The sequence below is a fragment of the Pleurodeles waltl genome, chromosome 5, assembly GCF_031143425.1.
Source record: "Pleurodeles waltl isolate 20211129_DDA chromosome 5, aPleWal1.hap1.20221129, whole genome shotgun sequence".
Classification (NCBI taxonomy): Eukaryota; Metazoa; Chordata; class Amphibia; order Caudata; family Salamandridae; genus Pleurodeles; species Pleurodeles waltl.
This window is the reverse complement of record NC_090444.1, coordinates 1,151,781,072-1,151,799,460: the sequence shown is the minus strand read 5'-3', so window position 1 is coordinate 1,151,799,460 and position 18,389 is coordinate 1,151,781,072. Positions and strand designations below refer to the sequence as shown.

At 44.3% G+C, this 18,389-nt stretch overlaps 1 protein-coding gene across 1 annotated transcript in view; it reads left to right on the top strand.

Annotated features, from left to right (window-relative positions):
* MAN1A1 (mannosidase alpha class 1A member 1) overlaps nt 1-18,389 on the top strand; it is a 417,034-nt gene that overhangs the window by 115,440 nt on the left and 283,205 nt on the right. Inside the window, exon 2 of the mRNA XM_069235393.1 lies at nt 7,933-8,029. Within this exon, the coding sequence (XP_069091494.1) occupies nt 7,933-8,029 (97 nt within the window). The remainder of the gene's footprint in view (nt 1-7,932; nt 8,030-18,389) is intronic.

Sequence of the window (18,389 nt, the reverse complement as noted above, 5' to 3'; positions counted from 1 at the left end):
CTTGTGTGGGTGGGCCAGATGCCTGCAACAGAAAAAGGCCAAAACCCTGTAGAGATTGAAGGGATAGCACAGCGAGTTGATACACACATTCTTTTCTTAAGTACATCTTTAGGCTGAGTCTGCTTTGGGGACCCACACGAGTGAGGTGTCATTTTTACTTGGGAGACTGAGGGGAACGCTGGGGAGTAGGATTTTTGTGCCGGAGCGGGGATTGTACAAAGAAAAGTCAGGAAATAAGCTTTTTTAAGCACATTTTGAGGTTTGCAGAGGAGTCTGGGTAAGAAAATGTTGGGGGATCCCCACAAGCCACACCTCCCTGAACTCCTTGGGGTGTCTAGTTTTAGAAAATGTCTGGGTTTGGTAGGTTTCCCTAGATGAAGGCAGCCCCCGGGACCAAAAACATAGGTGCCCCCCCACCCCCAAACACAGGTAGTTTTGTAATGCATCATTTTGATGTGTCCACATAGGTCTGTGATGTGCCAAACACTAAAATTGTGAAAAGAAAAGCACTTAGGTTATGTGAAAAAGACCCCTCACCCACCAACCAAGTTGGTGGCATGCTTCATCATCGGGGTCCCACCTGAGACACCTTGCGTGTCACAAGTGTGCTGTGACGCCTGATTACAGCGGAGCAGGTTTTGTCCTTTTTACCACACATACTGGTTGTATTTGGCACAAGAGTGAGTAGTGGTTCAGTAGATCAGATTTTATTAAGAGATTTCACAAAAGTGAAATGCACTGTTAATAACTGAAAGGCCAAAGAACTGAACCAATAACTCACAGCTCGTGAGCTGTAAAGCTGCTTCAAGGCACCAACCGTTTTACAGTCCATTCACACACCTTTCATACATGACATGCACAAGACCATTCACGCCATCAGCCATGGGCCCAGCACATTACAACAGTCGCATCGACCGATAGCGCCACTCAAGGGCCCATCACTTACATACGCCCACATGCCTGATGAAGCATTCACACTAGCTGATGGGAGTGTGTGGAGTGACGTTTGGCTGGGACTGCCAGCCAAGCGCCACCCCACGCACACCGCCAGCCAAGCGCCACCACCGCGCACACCGCCATCACTTTTTTTTGTTTATAAACAAAGAAACCACTAATTATAAAATAAGTACAAAACTACAAACACAAAAGCTTTAACTGAAAACATGACAGAAATGTGAAACTGAACATCTGAAAATATAAAACAGGCAGTTTACGCTCACGGTATTTCCCCAAAATGTTTTTGGTGTAGTAACTCCTGGAACAGCTGGCCACACACAGCCCAGGCTTTGAAGGGCAATCTGGGCAGTACATCCGGCTCTCCCTCTGGATATCTCTTTGGCCACATACTCTACATTTCTTAGTGGGTAAGTCTTTTTTTGGGAGTGGGAGGAATGTGATCCTGAAAGTGGCGAACTCTTGCCTGTTCCACCACAATAAGGCTCTCTATCACTGACTCCTGAAATTGAAAAAAGTTCAACCTTGAACACAATAAAAGCATTAAAAGTTGCGAAATGAAATAAATGTAGGGCCAACTTTTTATACCACACGTAAGAGTTACGAAAAGCAGTGTAAGGTTCCAACCTCTGATCTACTCTGTCAACGCCACCCATGTGCCTATTGTAGTTCAAAATGCACGCAGGTTTGCGCACTTCGGAAACCTGACCCCAAACAGGGGAAGTATTCATCATGGATGGTAGCATGTACACATCCATCCTGTCTGAAAATTTCAGAGCTAGCAGCTCATTATTCCACAAAGCACTGCACTGTCCCCTCAAGTTTTTTCACAGACAAGCTCCCTTGGATAGCCTTTCCGGTTAGAATGGATTGTGCCACAAGCAACAGTGTCCACTCTAAACAAGTCCTTGAACAACTGCACTCCGGTGTAGAAATGATCTACGTACAAATGGTGACCTTTTTTAAACAGTAGTCTACCAAGTTCCTACACAATTTTCTCGTAACTCCAAAAGTGGGCGGACAACCAGGGGGGTCAATACTGGAATCCCTACCAGTGTAGACCCGGAAATTATACACGAATCCTGTACTACTTTCTGGCAGCATATACAATTTAATTCCATACAGTACCCTCTTACTAGGAATGTACTGCTGAAAAACTAAATGCCCCTTGAACAGGACCAAAGACTCGTCCACACTTATCTCTTTGGTTTTCAGAGGTCTATGTTCCAGGCAATCTACAAAATGATCGAGGACAGGCCTAATTTTAAAAAGATGGTCACAATCAGGGTGATCTCATGGCAAGGCTAAAGCATTGTCTACAAAATGGAGCATACGAAGAAGAAGCAAATAGTGATTACGAGTCATAGTTGCAGGAAATATAGCCGTTGCCATCAAGGGCCTAGTAGACCAATAAGAAGCCAGTGACGGTTTCCTTATCAACCCCATCCAAAAAGTCAAACCTAAAAACGTTCATCTCTTCCATATATGTGGGAACCCACTGAGTAGCTCTAGACTGAGGCGTAGTCTGGCAGCGTTGTCCCTCAAATAGTGCTCAGCATACAAATTAGTCTGCTCCACAATCTCTTACAAAAATACATCGTCCATAAATAAGTGAAAGACATTGACAGGCAAAAAGTTTTCCATATTGACTACACCCTGGGAAACCAGTAAATTCAGGTAACTGTGGCTACTCCATGTTTGGGGCAATCCAGGTGTCCGGTCTTCTAATGGGGAAACCCTTCAGCCCTTGGCTGCTGCACTCTTGGCACATCAATGTCCTCCTCTAAAACAGGCCCTTCATCTGCACGGAGAGTGGCTTCCTCATCAGAAGAATCCTCTCGGACAGAAAACACACTGCCAGAATCTCTCACTTCCTCCTCTGCCTCAGATGCAGAGTCAGTCTCATAATCCTGGTCAGAAGACGACTCAAAAAGCATGCTAATAACCTGCTGAGCGGTCACTCTGTGGCTAGCCATGATCCTTTCTAGCAACAAATGGATTGCCAACAACAACAAGCACTAAAATAAGTAATAAATAAAGTGTAGCTTTATCACAAAATCCCCCAAAAACTATACCACTCACTTGCCTGAAAAAGCTACTCACCAGCAACTACTCTGCACAGACACATCAATCACCAATGATATCCCACTAAAAAGAAAAAAGAAAATTAGACACATGACAACACAAATATCATTGTGCTCAAATCTAAGGACAATTTCACACACAATCCTGCATTTAGTACACAACCTACAAACATGTCATTCATGCTTGTCATCAATACTCCTTTGGAGTAAACTGCTTTTACTTACCTAAAAATTGCAACTATGCAAACCGAAGGACAACTATTGCCAAAACCGCAAGGATCCACAGCAAAGGAAGCAAAAGCTTTGAACTAGAACAAAAAGAAAAAATTAAACTGTTCTAATAACCAATACAAATACTTAGCCAGTTGACAAACACGATGCCACCAAGAACTTAGAAATTGTCCCTGGTGCCTAAGTGGCTTCTGCCCCGGAGGCAGATGGACCTAAAAAACAATAGGCCAGTCTGCCTCCAAGTGTCCCCTTTTGGGGGGGGCGTCCCTTGCCAAAGGGGGCGAAAGGAGGTGCCCCCAGCACAAAAAACCAAGGGGAAACAAAAAAAAGAATTCCCTCACGTTGTGGTGGCTTCTGCCCCCAAGGGGAACAGAAATGGCCATCAGTAATGTGTACACACACACTCACACTCTCACACACTCTCTGGTGACTAAGTGGATTCTGCAGATGGGCCTAAAATAAAATGGGCCAGTCTGCCCCAAAGGGGGGGGGGGGGGGGGCAGAAATGGCCAACAGCTCCGTGCCCCCTTCGGGGGGTGACCCTTGTCGAAGCGGGCGCCCCCAGCACACAAAAAAACAAAGGGAACCAAAAAAAAAAAAAAACTGATGTGTTGGTGGCTTCAGCCCCCCTTGGGGGCAGATGAGCCAAAAAAAAAAAGCAGATTTGCCCCCAAGGGGGCAGAAATGGCCATCAGTAACTTGCCCCCTTTGTGGGGGTGACCCATGCCAAAGGTGACACCCCTCTTCCCCCCCCCCCCCCCCCCCCCCCCACCCTCACCCTCACCCTCTACACACACGATCTCTGGTGCCTAAGTGGATTCTGGCCCCATTGGAGGCTGATGGGCGTAACAAAAATAGGCTGATCTGCCCACAACAGGGGCAGAAATGGCCAGCAGCTCTGTGCCCCCTTTAGGGGGAGACCCTTGCCAAAGAGGGCGCCCCCAGCACAAAAAAAGGGGGATCAAAAAAAAAATCCCTGGCGTATTGGTGGTTTCTGCTCTCCTTGGGGACAGATAGGCCTAAAAGAAATAGGCCCATCTGCCTCCAAGGGGGGCAGAAATGGCTAGCACGAATTTCCCCAAGACACAAAACACACACACATAACGCGCAATCCCTGGGGCCTAGTGGGTTTCGACCTGAAAAAACGCCAATCTGCCCCGGGGGGGGGGGGGGGGGAACAGGATTTATTATTGCCCCTCAGGGGAGCAAACCTTGTCCAAGGGGTTGCTCCCCAAAATAAGTCCGCATAAATCCCTAGTGCCTAGTGGGGATTCCTGCTCCACGATCGCGGGCCCCGTCCGCGATCGTGAAGCAGGAATCCATTGAAAACAGGCTGTCCCCCCCCCCCCCGTCCCAAACTCCCAAAAAGAAAAGGACTCACCTGAAGTGGGTCATTTCTCTAGATGCGCTGGAAGCAAATGGCTTCCAACGCGTCCTCTGCAGCTTCTGATGTCTGAATACTGTGAGCGCACTGACGTCATCAGATTGCCGATTGTGTGTGTGTGTGTGTGTGTGTGTGTGGGGGGGGTGTTTGGGGGTGGAAGGGGAAGCGATTCCTCTTCCATCCCCGACTGGGGGATGTGGGAGGGAGGGCCACGGGGGAGCCTCCCAATGTGCCTGGTGCAGGACGAGCTGGTGTCATCCCAGGCACACAGGAACAGTGTACCTGGACGAGACCAGCTCGCCCCAGGCACCCTTGAGGTTAAAGTGATACTAATGGGGTACAATCAAGGCTCAGACAGTGTTAACAAGTGTGAATGTCAAAATAACCAAGTAATACTATCACAATGTGCCGTATTACGGTTTTGTGGCTGCATAATTTACTCAACCCTACTGCATAATTTGGCCCTCCCCTGCTGCCTAATTCTACTGACACAGAGTATAAGCAGCCTCTGACGGAGTCATTATTGTTTTCAGTTTGCCTGATGTCACTTCCTTGCATTGATGTTCATCACACCTTGTTTTTGTTATTCATTCCCAACTTGCAGCTTCTGAATAAACCGATTTCGGCAAGTTCAAAGTATTGAAAAACGTTGCCAACAAAACATTACCAACCGAACGCAGCATAGCGCTCGTCAGAGTGTGTTAGATTAAGGTTTGTTGAAAACTCCATGGTGGTATCAGTGGATTAAAGCAATCATAACATTTGCAAGGCTTTGTACAGCTATACAAGTAAGAAGTTTTTAAATAGGCTACACTGACTTCATATGCAGCATACGAAGGAAAGGTAGGTGGCATAAATACGAACAGAGAAAGATGGATAAAATACACTCAACTGTGGTGAGAAATGTTTTATTTTCTTACATACATGTAAATCTATGGGGTAAAGGCTATTTGGATAGCTTCATCATGTGGCTCAAATTGTTAGCAATTTTGGGGAAATGTTTGTGATTTTTCTGACACACCCATAATACCCCCTTGAAATTCAAAAAGGTCGACAAATTCCTAATTTACCTCAGCAGCATCCAGTGTTTTTATTCCTTTGAAAAACATCGTTCATTTTGGAGAAAAATAGGCGTAGGCACATTTTTTTACACAGGCAAAGAAAGCCGTTGTAAAACTGGTCAAATGCATTCTTTGTCCATACTGCACACAACTGTGAGTGCTGTGCAGCATGATTAAATGCCATTGGCAAAGCAAATCTGTCCTAAAGGTGATATCAATTGGCTTTGGCAATGCTTGTTTTCTGTATGGACAGTTGACCTGAATTGCAGTTTAGTTTTAGTTAAAGCTAGCTAACTACTATCACAAAGCAAATAATAGTTGTTTGTGCCTGCCATTGAAAAATGGTAGAAGCTTAAATAATTGTAAAGACACTTCACAGGAGTAGCACTGTGAATAGATATGAGCAGAGCAACCAAGCTGCATTTTGCTGAAAGAAACCATTATGTGCACCTCTGCTTTCATTTTGCGTGATTTTAGTTCTTCTCAGAGTAAATGACGCATTTGCTCTCTTGGAGTTTAGTACTCTAGCTGGCCCGGTTTGAGATTTGAGGGCAGTGTCTTTGATTTTCAGGCTCTGTCTGCTTGAACCTGCATTGCCTAGAGTGGAGCAATTATGTACTGTGGTCATTTTGGGTGCTACCTAGGAGCAGACTCTACCCAATAAAGCACCCACTTGATTTTTGCAAGTGATTAGACCACAACTTATTTCATATTTCTGATTGGGTTTGTACATTTTGACATAACATGCACTACAGTCATTCTTAAAATTTCCCTCTTATAGTTTCTAAACAAGACTAATTTTGAAAAGGATTTTTTGCGGAATCCCTGTCCTAAGATGAGTGTTTTCAGATATTTTATTGCATGTCCGGTTTAAAATCATTGTTTTCTGGTAAACCTTCACATCTGTCCATTTTCAAATTCCCACAGGTTGCACTTACATTTTCTCTTATTTAATATCATCTTGAATTTGATTGTTACTCTGTAACCTTAATCTTACTTTCTGTTGATGAATATCCCCAATTTTAGTCTTAATTCTTAATACCTTGCACTCTTATTTGAGGGGTTTATGGTTTTATTTCTGCCTTTTTAGCAAGTAATTGCTTTATACTTGTAAATCTTGAGGGAATGCAAACTTTTGCCACTGCAAACCTCCCTGTCAAGTGTGGATGTGATTCTTAGTTTAACCCTCCAGGAATGCATGTGTGAAGATCTCCCCATTTAACATTATATGCCAGCGTTTCTTGACCTTTTCGAGTTCTCTGGACCCCCACTTAATTATTACTTGAACACAGGGCACCCATTGAATTATTATAGGAGGATACAGAAATAAGAAACAAGCATTCAACACATAAATACTTAATTTATGAACTATTTTATTTAATTAGTGCTTTCCTAAATTCAATGTAGAACACCAATTGTCATACTATATTCTGTTTGAGGCACTTTTACTGCTCCCGCAAATCGATCTGAGGATACTAACTGAATTTTTAGCCTTCAATTTCTTTCAACTTTACAGTAAGTTTTCAAATCAAATATTCAACTTTAAAATTTGCTTCATTTGTATACACTTTATTAACCTGTTAATATAATGTATTTTTCAAAGTTTTCTCTAACCCCTTGAGAAGCTCTGCAAACCCCCAAGGGTCTCCGGACTACAGATTAAGAACAACTGTTATATAGATATTGCTTTTGCTTCTCTTTTTAATATTTTAGCTATGCGACCTGATGTCAAGTGACCGCACAGATGTTTGTTTGGACCCAGTTGAAGGGTGGAAACTAGCCCGTTAGTAAAATTTACATCTAAATCTAAATAATTGTTTTGGTGAACCATTTCAGGCTCCAAATTTGGGTCACGTAAATACTTTATATATTTTGCTCCTCCTGCACTGCGAGTTACTTTAAGAACTATACTGACAATGGTAAAGCATGAGTGAACTGACTTTTTTTTTTTTTTTGAAATTTTTTTAAGGGAAAGTGTTCAATTGCAACACAGTAGTTTTACCTGGTCTGAAGACATGAAATGGGAAAAATGAGGATCTTAAATTACATTTTAATAAATATCGTAGTATCAAATGTTTTAATTTTCTCAATCTTTCCTACCGAAGTGTATTTTGTTTTAACACTAAAGTGAATTTGTGTATCACTCATGTTTTTTGTTAGCTCAAGTACTTTGTATTTACTAATTTGACATTTCCACCTTGTCCTTCTCTTCCTCCAGATGATGAAATATGCATGGGATAATTATAAACGTTATGCATGGGGATTAAATGAACTGAAACCAGTATCGAAACAAGGACATGCTAGTAATTTATTTGGTGAGTGCCATATGCTTGGGTTCTTGAACACAGGAACATTGAAAGCACTAAATTTGTCTAGTTGAAAAGTATTAGAGTTGAGTACCATAAAAGCTGGATAACTTAAAATAATGTATTTGTTATCCCATGAGTTGGTAACACTGGCTCCCAGAGTTGCCATTTTCGAAAGCTACTTGGATGTGAAGGTTATGCCCTATTTCTTGTTTATTGCTTTGTTATTGTATCTAACCATCTTTAACAAAATTGTGTGATGTTTAACGTCAGGGAAGTGGTTTGTCATATGGTGGTGTTGTCCAACCTCATGCTGTAATAAAGTCACAATTCCGTATTGTGCCTAGTCAGGCTAGTTTGTAAAACCTTAGCTCAGTTCTGTATAGCTGTGGCTTGGAGCAGTCAGGCTTTATCAAAGTAATGCATGTAAAGCATTTAGAAGTACATAAACAGTTAATTTAAAAAGAAAATGCAACACAATAGAAATCCAACACCCGTTTATAAAAATAGTTAGGGATTTTAATAGACACCTTAACTGCTTTACTTGGGGGTTCCGGACATCCTAATTAAAAAAAATAAAAAATTAAATCACTTTTCACTTACACCAAATCTACTACACCTTGCTGTTTAGAGTTAGCCACAACACGTGCTTTGACAAGTGCTATAAGGGTACTCTTGTGGGGTCCAACTCCTCTAGGGAGCTAGTGACAGGGACCATTCAGGTCCAGCTGAACAGTTAGGACCTGGAACTGGACTACTTAAACTTCGAGCTATGGGTGAACGATCTTAGCGGTCAATGGAGTGGTCCTGATGCAAGGGATGTAGGTTGCTAAAGATTATCAAGGATGCTGAGCCAGTGTCTCATCTTCCTGTAGCCACCTCTTGGTCCACAGGAATGGAGGGACGACTTTAGCCTCTGTCATTGCCTCACAAAAGGTGGGTAAAATCCAGCACAAAACCAGTTGCTTAGGGCCTACTAGTCTCCGGTTACAGCAAATGCCAGCAGCATACTTTAACTTGCAGTAATGTTTGTGCCGTGCAAACAAAATGCTCTCCGATGAGACTCCTAGATCCAGTAGACCAGGCTGCAGCTTTCGAGGGTCGGTACTCTGTGTCTCTGATTAAACCTAGACATTCAGTGACGGTCAGGCTTCTTAGCGCTGGGCTCTCAAAGGAGTAAGCTTCTCCACTTTTATGGCACTACAGCTGTCACAGGGAGTCAGTCAACTGACTAAGCTAACTTCTCTATTGGAGGCTTGGGGATGACTTATCCTCGAACGGGACAACAAAGGCAGAGTCCTTTCTTTGCTAGCCCAAAAGGAGAGCCTTTGGTGCAGCCTCTTTTTGCTGGGTCCAGGAAACAGCAAGGCATCCTTTGGTCCTCTCTTTAGTACAGGGGGAATCTGAGGACTGGGTTCCAGGTTTGTCACTTTTATGCCCAATTAGTGCAAAGTGTGGCATCTGGCTAGACAGAATGCATTATTCTTCCCACTCCCAACATGGCAGATTAGGTCTTTGTGTGTGGATCTCCCTACCCCCAACCCAGAGGTGTGGCTACCTGGGAGATACATGTTCTCAGTAAAACTGGTTCGACAACTGCTCCTTCTGTGCCAGAGATGCCAGTCTGTCTGCTAAAACAAAAGAGCAGCCCCTGCCATGTATAACTACCATTTGCCCTCCTAAGGCAGCTTCCTCTTTTGAAGCTCGCCTTTTCAGCTCACATCCATTCTGGCCATCCTGCCAGGAGGTGGTCACACTTCTACCCTTGGCAGAGGACAGATCTTTCTTTTCCCGCTACCTGAGTCGTTCTCATCTCTCCCCTGGAGCAACAACTTGTGTGCAGTCATAAAGACTTACTGACCACTTTGGGCAATAAAATAGCATCTTTCTAAAGTAGTCATTTGTATTATAGTTAAATTAAAATCTACTTGAGCCGCAGGGTGGGTTTTATCTAACGATTTGGTTGATACCGTGAAGTACCTACCCCATTTAGTGGTCCCGTTTGGAAATTAGCACTCTAAATTGTGAGTGGTAACTCCATACTTTAATAAAATAATAATAATAATAATTTGGGGGTTATACTGTTGGACCATGTACAATTAAGAAAACACATGTTCGTCTTTTTAATATATAATGCACCATGCCTTTAGGGCTCAGCAGGCCTGCCTTATGGGTAAAGATATTAAAAAGGGAAGTTCGGGCTTTGCCATTGGTTTAAATGGCAAAGTTGAGTTAGCAGTTTAAAACTGCTCCTCCAGTTTTCAGTGGTGGACTAGTAGTCATTCTTTGCTTTTTCACACTTGTGGTGGAACAATAAGTGCTGCAGTCAATGAGGAACACTTAACTTACAGGTCTTTGATACCCCTGGTGCCATAGACTAGGAACTTTTAAGTAAGTTAAGTTATGGGAATAGGTGGTAAGGCAATTACACGTAGACCTTTAAGGGCCAGAGCCCTAGTATTGAGGGTTGGTTGGCAGGGCTCACTGTAATTTCAGAATTGAAAAACCCAGCAGCATCAGTCCAAAGACCTGGTGGTGATCATGCAAAAAGAGGAATTTCTTTATGTTTAACAAAGAAAAGTATTCTTCTCTCCAAATCCTTAAATTACATTTACATCCTAGTATTGTCCTATTTTCAAAGTTGTGGATAGAGACATGATTTCCCCAGAACAAGTGCTTTTATAAGGTGGTGGTAACCCTGGGAAATCAGCAGCATCCTGACATTACAAATATTTGGGCTTGTTATTGCTTAAAATAGAACAATATATTGATGATCTGGGGAGCTTGAAAATCCTTATCTGTGCACCTGTCATGCATTGAGCTTGGGTCATCGTCTCAAGAGGCTTATCTGTTTTGCACATAGTCTGGTGGATTCTGTACTGGAAGTTAGGCTAGTATTAGCATGCAGGCGGGCACTTGTGATTTTGACATTTTACTTCAGGTCACGTGGGGCAGATCCAGCTTTAAGGACCCACTTTTTTCACCTTCCCACAATTTCATGTTTTCTTGCCTCGCGTTGTCACCTCATAATTCACAACTGGCTTGTGCCCTAGTGTTCATCTCAAATTCCTGTGGCTCCCGACAAAGCCTTTTCCTTGTTAGATCTATTATCTTGTTCTGCACTGGCCATGTGTGTAAAGCTTCTTCTTTCTAGAATTCCATTTGCTCCCTCCAGGCAGAACATAGGGTCTAAGTCACCTATTAGGAATTCCTTTTGTGTCTCTGAACCAGACACATCAGACCTTCAAGGAGTACAAGAAATGGCTGCCATCTAAAGTGTAAAGTTATGTTATGTAATGAAAATTTATAGAGCGCATAGTTACCCGGAGGCCTCCCAGCGCTATACAGAAAAACCTTTGAATATACTGCTTTGGGACACAAACTAAAATAACCAAGTTTTTAATAGCCGCCGGAACAACAGTTCATGGCTTGTTTGACGTAGATTCAGTGGTAATGAATTCCACAGTCTAACTCTAAGATATAATATTGATCTTCCTCCCCATTTTACCTTTTTATTGGGGGAATAACAGCTAGGGGCTTGGAGGATGATCTCAGATGTCTGGTAGGTTTGTAAAAAGAAGCCAAGGGTTCGCAATATTGCTGGGCCTTTGTCATTTAGCGCTCTATGAATGTAACAAAGATTCAAATTTTATCCGTTGCTCCAAAGGAAGCCAGTGCAACATTGATAAAGCTGATGTGGCCGATTCATGCCTGGGTAGATTCAAAAGAAGGCGGATAGCAGTGTTCTGCCCCACCTGCAATTTCTTCATAACATATTTTGGTGCACCAAGAAACAGGGCGTTCCCATAATCCAGCCGAGAGATTATTATGGCCTGTATGATGAACCTCTTTGCAATTAACGGAAGTATTTTGAAAATCTTTCTAAGAAGTCTGATTATCCTAAAACAGGAGGAGGATATTTTTTTTTTGCTTAATGATCAATGGTCAACCATGGATCAAACCATACTCCCAGACTCTTAATGCTTTCTTTGGGCAATGGAAGATCTTATAATTGTTGTAATACTGGGGAGATTAAGTTTGTTTTTGCTTGGTGACCCAGAAACATAACCTCTGTCTTGTCTCTGTTCAACTTAAGTCTACAGCTGGCCATCCATTTGGAGATTGCCTGTAGATAAAGAATGAGCTGTGAAAGTGAAATATCGAAACAGTTTGACTGGCCGTGTTGTTCTAGACAGGGTTTGGTGGAAAGTGATTTGCCTTCTAGCGATAGATGGGCAATTTTGTTTTGCCTGAAATTACAGCTTATTGAGAAATGCCTTTTTAGGGTCAAGCCTGCGTAGCATGCGCTTGTGCATGCATATCGCTTGCGAGACGCAGTAGTAGTTAGAAAAGGGCTCGGAGCTCCATCCATATCACGTCAGTGTCTTTCATTGGTTCGTGGGCTTGCCTTTTAAAATCTGCTTTCTTTCATTAGTGGGAGGCATGCATACGTCATGCCTTTTCCGATGGTTAGCCCTCCTCGAGTGCAGTGACCAAGTACTTAAAACATACGAGGCTTGCTGTTTTCCGTCCGATTTGTGGACTACTTTTTCTCTTTTTTACGCAGCGCGATCTCGCTTGTTTAGCAGCACGATGGTGCTAGTTTTTTTTCCATTTAATGAGGCAAGAAAAGTCCGGTTGGGAGTTTACAGCTGCTAATAGCTCTGACTCGGAGAAATGCGAGACCCGTTGGATTGCAAATGCTTCTTCATATGTATGTATGCCATTGAGGTTGTAAATTTGATGGCAAATCAGGTCCGTTACCTCCAATTTGTATTTAATTTCTTTTAAAAGGAATTACTCAAAAATACAGAAATATTTCATTGGAGTTGCAATTCTTCTTTTTGCGACAAATGCAACAAGGGAACCTTTCAGATGTTTCTGGCTTGCCACCCAGGAGTCTCAGATGTTGATACATGAGCATTTATGGAACATTGACAAAAGGTTCATAAAGGGGCAGGAAATGGGTATAATGCCACCCTACTCTCTATTGCACTAATAAATACCTTTTACTAATTGGCATTCAATACAATTAATAATGAAGGAATAAACTCAGGTGAACCTTACTCCCAATGACAAAATTGCGGGGAAGGCATTTTTTCCACAATTGGGTCATAATCATTCTTTCCCGATCCACCCCCAGCTACTTTCCCTGCATCTTGAGCAACGTTGCTGAGGTTGTTAATGTGGGTGTGGTGAGGAGAGGTGGTGTTAGCAGTTTTCCATATTTCTTTAGAAAGCAACCGTGTAACAGCAGAGGTGGCAAAGCCATATAATCTTTCAGTGGGTCCTAGATGTGTGTGTTTGTTGGTCCAGGACACCACTCAAAAATATAGTTCTTTGGGATTTTTTTTTTAAATTTCATTTTTTTCCCCCCCTAATTTAATTTGAATCACTTTATGTAATCAGCTTGGTGTCTTGTCATACATGCCCATTGTAGTTCATACAAGTTGCCTTCAAGGTGCTTTTTACTCTTCAGTATGTGATTTACTGTCCGTATCGAAGCTTTATTTATAGTGCCTTCACACGTATCCTACTGCAAACCACCTGCTCTATTTTTTGTGCCTAGAATTTTTTTATGGCTTTTATTTGGAACACCTTACCTCTTCACCCACTGTTCTATTCCATCAGTTCAGTCACTCTGTAAACCTCTCCTTTCCTCATCTTGTTGACAATAAACTATTTGGTGTTTGTCTGATTACAGGTTGGTCATAACATACTTGTGGGATACTTTATGGGAAAAGAAATGTAAGAATGATAATCTGGTAGAGACTTCTAGCTGCAGATTACCTACATTTGAATATCCTAGGTGTCATACTGGATCTGGAAGATTTTCAAACACTAACCCTGAGCACCAGTCGTTACATGCGCAGTACCTATACAGGCATCACCTTGGCGCGCTGATGTCAGTTCTTCTCATTCCATGTCAGATAGTGCAAAACTGGATTGAGCTACCCCTCAATCTTTTTGGATTTACCTTTTCTGACTTTTTGTTGTCATTTTTAGATATTTTATCTCATTCTGTGAGGATGTCACCCAAGAAACCAGGTGGTTTCAAACCATGTGGGTCCTGTGCCAGGCAAATCTCAGTAACAGACCACAGCTTGGTTTGGTTTGTTTGTGGCGCATGGACACAGGACGTGACTCGAAGGTGTGAGAACTGCTCCTCCATGACCTGAAGGTTCTGAGGGAACTATTCATCAAACTCCTTGCAGCTCAACATTGGTTGACTCTGTGACACTCTAGATCCTGTTCGGCTGGGCAGTCCCGGACATGTTTATGGAGCTCTTCCTGACATTCCTAGTCTCACTCATTCATTGACGAAGGCATTCATTCTCAAATAGAAGTTGAAGCCCAAACATTCTTCGGCTTACCAGTGTACGTCAAAGTCCTCTGGCGAGAGAGCGTCGGCACAGCAGGCCCCGTGAGTCAGAGGTGTCTGAACCTGGGTTCGCCTCACACACCCCTGATTTTGCCACAGCTACCTGTGCCCAGACACCAGGCACCATCCCCATTGTCATACCAGACTCCAACATGGAGCCAGATGGGCGTCATCCGACGCAGTATCTGGTCTCGATTGAGAACATCCTCCCTCTAGTGGAGCCAGTTGCTTATTTAATGGATAGGCCTATAGTGGAAGACATTTGGAGAGGGGTCTGTGGACTCTTATGGCGAAGCCCCAGTTGAGGAGGACAACTAGTTTGAGGAACTGGGTGAGGCCAGTGGGTAGGACACTTCACCCGACACTGGCCTGGATTCCCCTCCTACTGTGGCTACGGAATAGGGAGCCTCTTTTTCTATAGTTTACGCAGGGTGACTGAGGTCCTGGACCTTAACCTACCATCAGTGGTAGTCAAGACTAACGTTTTGACAAAAGTGCTTTGGCCAGGAGTCACCCCCTTGGAGCCCTTACTCCTATTTAATGACGTCCTACTGGAGGCCTGGCCCAAGCCATGCACAGGGGCTCCAGATTATAGAAGAATTTCTGCCGCCATCGCCCTACTCCTTGTGATCTCAGTTCCGATACCCAGTATTGCACCCCAGAAAGTTTGGTGGTCCAAGACTCATCCCACACTGGCACGTTCATTACCACCACACTGGATAGGGGGATCCAAGAGGCTGGACACTTTCGTTAAGACCATGTTTTCTTCCACCAGCCTGGCACTGTGGTCAGTGAACACCGTATGCCTATTGGGCTATTATTCCCATACACTGTGGGATTTGGTTGCGCAAGTGCTTCCTATGGTCCCAGAGGAGGCCCAGGACATACACTCTCAGGCAGTTGCAGGCAGGAGAGAAGCAGCAAAGTTCCCCATCAGATGTGGACTTGACACAGCAGACTTGTTAGTGATTCAATAGTCTGTTGGCTTGCTGCGCTATGCCAGGCTGAGAAAATCTGCTTTTTGAGGGGATCTTCAGGCTTCCGTCATGGACATGCCCGTTGCTGGCTCTTGCCTCTTTAAATACAAGACAGATTTAGTGCTGGAGCGATTTAAGGACAGTAGAGCTTCAGCCAGGTACGTGGGCTAGTTTATAGCCCTATGTCAATTCCAATCTGCCTTCTACCCATTTTGTGGCTATGGAAAGGGCCTCCAACTGCTTTTATACCCTCCCAGCCACCACAGCCAGCAGGCTTTGTGGTAGAAGGTGCAGGTCCCACATAGCACATGGGACAGAAGGTCAGGTCAGTCCAGCACATCCTCAGAAGCCGCTGCCTCCAGGCCTTATTAGTCCGCCCTCAGACCATCACAAACACCCAGTGGAAGGCAGGATACACATCACCTCCCCAACTGACTCCCATTAACATCAGATCATTGGGTACTACAGATAGCCCAACTGGGCTATTCCCTTCCCTTTGTGACACCTGCTCCACCTATCGCACGTGGCTGATGGAGGACTTGCTCTTGGCCGAGGGGGCCTTAGATGAGGGTGCCTGCATCAAAAAATGGTTGTGGTTGGTGTTTGTCGCTATTTTCTAGTGCCAAAGAAGGATGTCCTAGATATGTGCCTTCTCAATCTTCTTGAAGGAGAAATGCAGTATGCTCACGCTCTCCCAAGTTTTGTCTGCATTGATCCAGGAGTCTGGATGGTGGTTTTGGACTTGCAGGACGCTTTTTTCCTCATCATGTCAGCCCACAGACGCTATCTGCGGTTCACAGGGAGCCACAAGCACTTTGTTTGCTGTGCTACACTTTGCCCTTACCAGCACCCCTGAGGTACTCACCAAGGTGATGGTTGCATCTGCAGCTCATCTGCAGAGGTCATGGATTTCAGACTTCCCTCTACCTGATGATTGGTTGGTGGTGGTTGGCTCACCCTAGGCTCGAGTCAACCATCTTCAGACTATGGTGGACCTCCTGCATTCGCTGGGGTTCACTATTAACATACCAAAGTCACACCTGAATCTCTGACACTCCCTTTCATTTGAGCTGTACTGGAAGCTCTGTTTCTGGACTATCCTCCTGAGCGGTCAGTCCAGGATACTCAGGCTGTAATACTATGTTTCAGCTTCTGTCCTGGATTTCAGTGAGACTGACTGTGAGGCTGTTGGGCCTCCTGGCCTCCTCCATCATGCTGGTGATGGATGCCCACTGGCATATGTGGGCTTAGCAGTGGAGCCTGAAGGCCCAGTGGGCTCATTATCAGGGGAGCTTCTAGATGGTCCACATCTCGGAGGGAACTTCTAAAAACCTAGCAGTGGTGGTTGGGTCAATGGCAGACCCCTCTCCCTTCCCCAGCCAGAGTTGACTGTAGTGACAGATGTCACTTCTGGGCTGGGTTGGCCATCTAGGAGAGGTGGAGATCAGCGGACTGTGGTCTCTGGTGGAGTCCAAGCTTCACATACAGCTTTTGGGTTTTTGGGAGATCCGTTTGGTGTTAAAAACCTTTCTTCTTCCATCAAGAGAGGTTTGGTGCAGGTGTTCATGGAAAACATCATTGCCATGTGATACAGCAACAAACATGTTGGGGTGGTGTCATCGGCCCTGTGTCAAGAGCCTCTGGACATGGCTGAAATGTCAGGGCATTTCACTGGTGGTTCAACATCTGGCAGGCTCTTTGAACACCAGGGTGGACTAACTTAGCTTAAGATGTCCAGCAGATCACGAATTACATCTATATCCAGAGGTGGTGCAAGGTCTTTTTCAGCAATGGAGTGACCCTTGGTTATAGCTATTCACCACTGCCAAGAACGCACAAAGTCAGCAATTCTGCACGCTGGAGTCGGTGAGACGGCTCTCGCTCAGAGATGCTTTTTCGCCTCGAGTTAATATCAGGCCTCCTTCATGCCTGTCCCCTGTTAACACTCCCAGCTGAACCCAAGTCATTCTTGTGGCTATGGATTGAGCATGGAGAGTCTGGCATTCTGAGCTGTTAAGCATGGTAGTCCTTCCTCCGGCGAGGCTGCCTTTTCAGGAGGATCTTCTGTTGCAGCAGCAGGGCAGGGTTCTGCACCCAAACCTGAGCCCCGCCAACCTCCATGAGGGGAGATTGAGCACCGACAGTTTACAGCTTTCGACCTTCCTCTCAGGTCTGTGATGTTATGGCAGCCATGCTTCCATCCATCAAGACAGTATATGTCTGCCGTTGGGAGAAATGTGTATTGTGGTGTGCTTCCTACACTGCGCTCCCCGCCCCCCTCCAAAACAAAGTGGGAGCAAAGAAAGGAAAAGCTGTATGGAAAAGAAGCAGCCTCCTGAGGACGTGTGGGCTAACTCCACCAGAGCCAAGTCTGCGACCACAGTGTTGGCGCACAGTGTTCCTCTCTTGACTATCTCGAAGGCAGCGACGTGGGCACGAGGCACATGTTTACAAAACATTACTGCTTAAACTCTCAGGTCCTTCATGACTGGCACTTCGCCCGTTTGATTCTGCAGAATTTTTGGTTTAGTCGGATCTTCAGACCCATCTCTAAGGAGGTATTGCTTGGGTATCTATTCAGAACTAAGGAATCTGCAGCTAGAAGTCTCTATCAGATGAACAAATTACTTACCTTCAGTAACAGCTTATCTGATATACTCTATCTGTAGATTCCTTTCCAATCCACCTATCCTTCCTGCTCTGTCCCTCCCTTAGTCTTTTCCACACCAGTGGTCAGTTCCCATTGTGTGACTGTGCTCCTGGCATGGTTTCAGGTTGGCATACCTAATTCACAGTTTACCTTATTTTATTTTTGTGTGTGTTTTTTTCTGTTGCATGGACTAATATGGACAGCATCAGAACATTTGACTTTAAATGGTAGGATGTTAGTCTTCTTTATAGGTGGTCTCACAATATTCAGATTGATTTTGTGTCCAGACTTTGTTTAGAGCCAGCTGATGGTGATTACTGTCTAATTTCTCCTGAAACCCAGTACATTGTACCTCCTGGA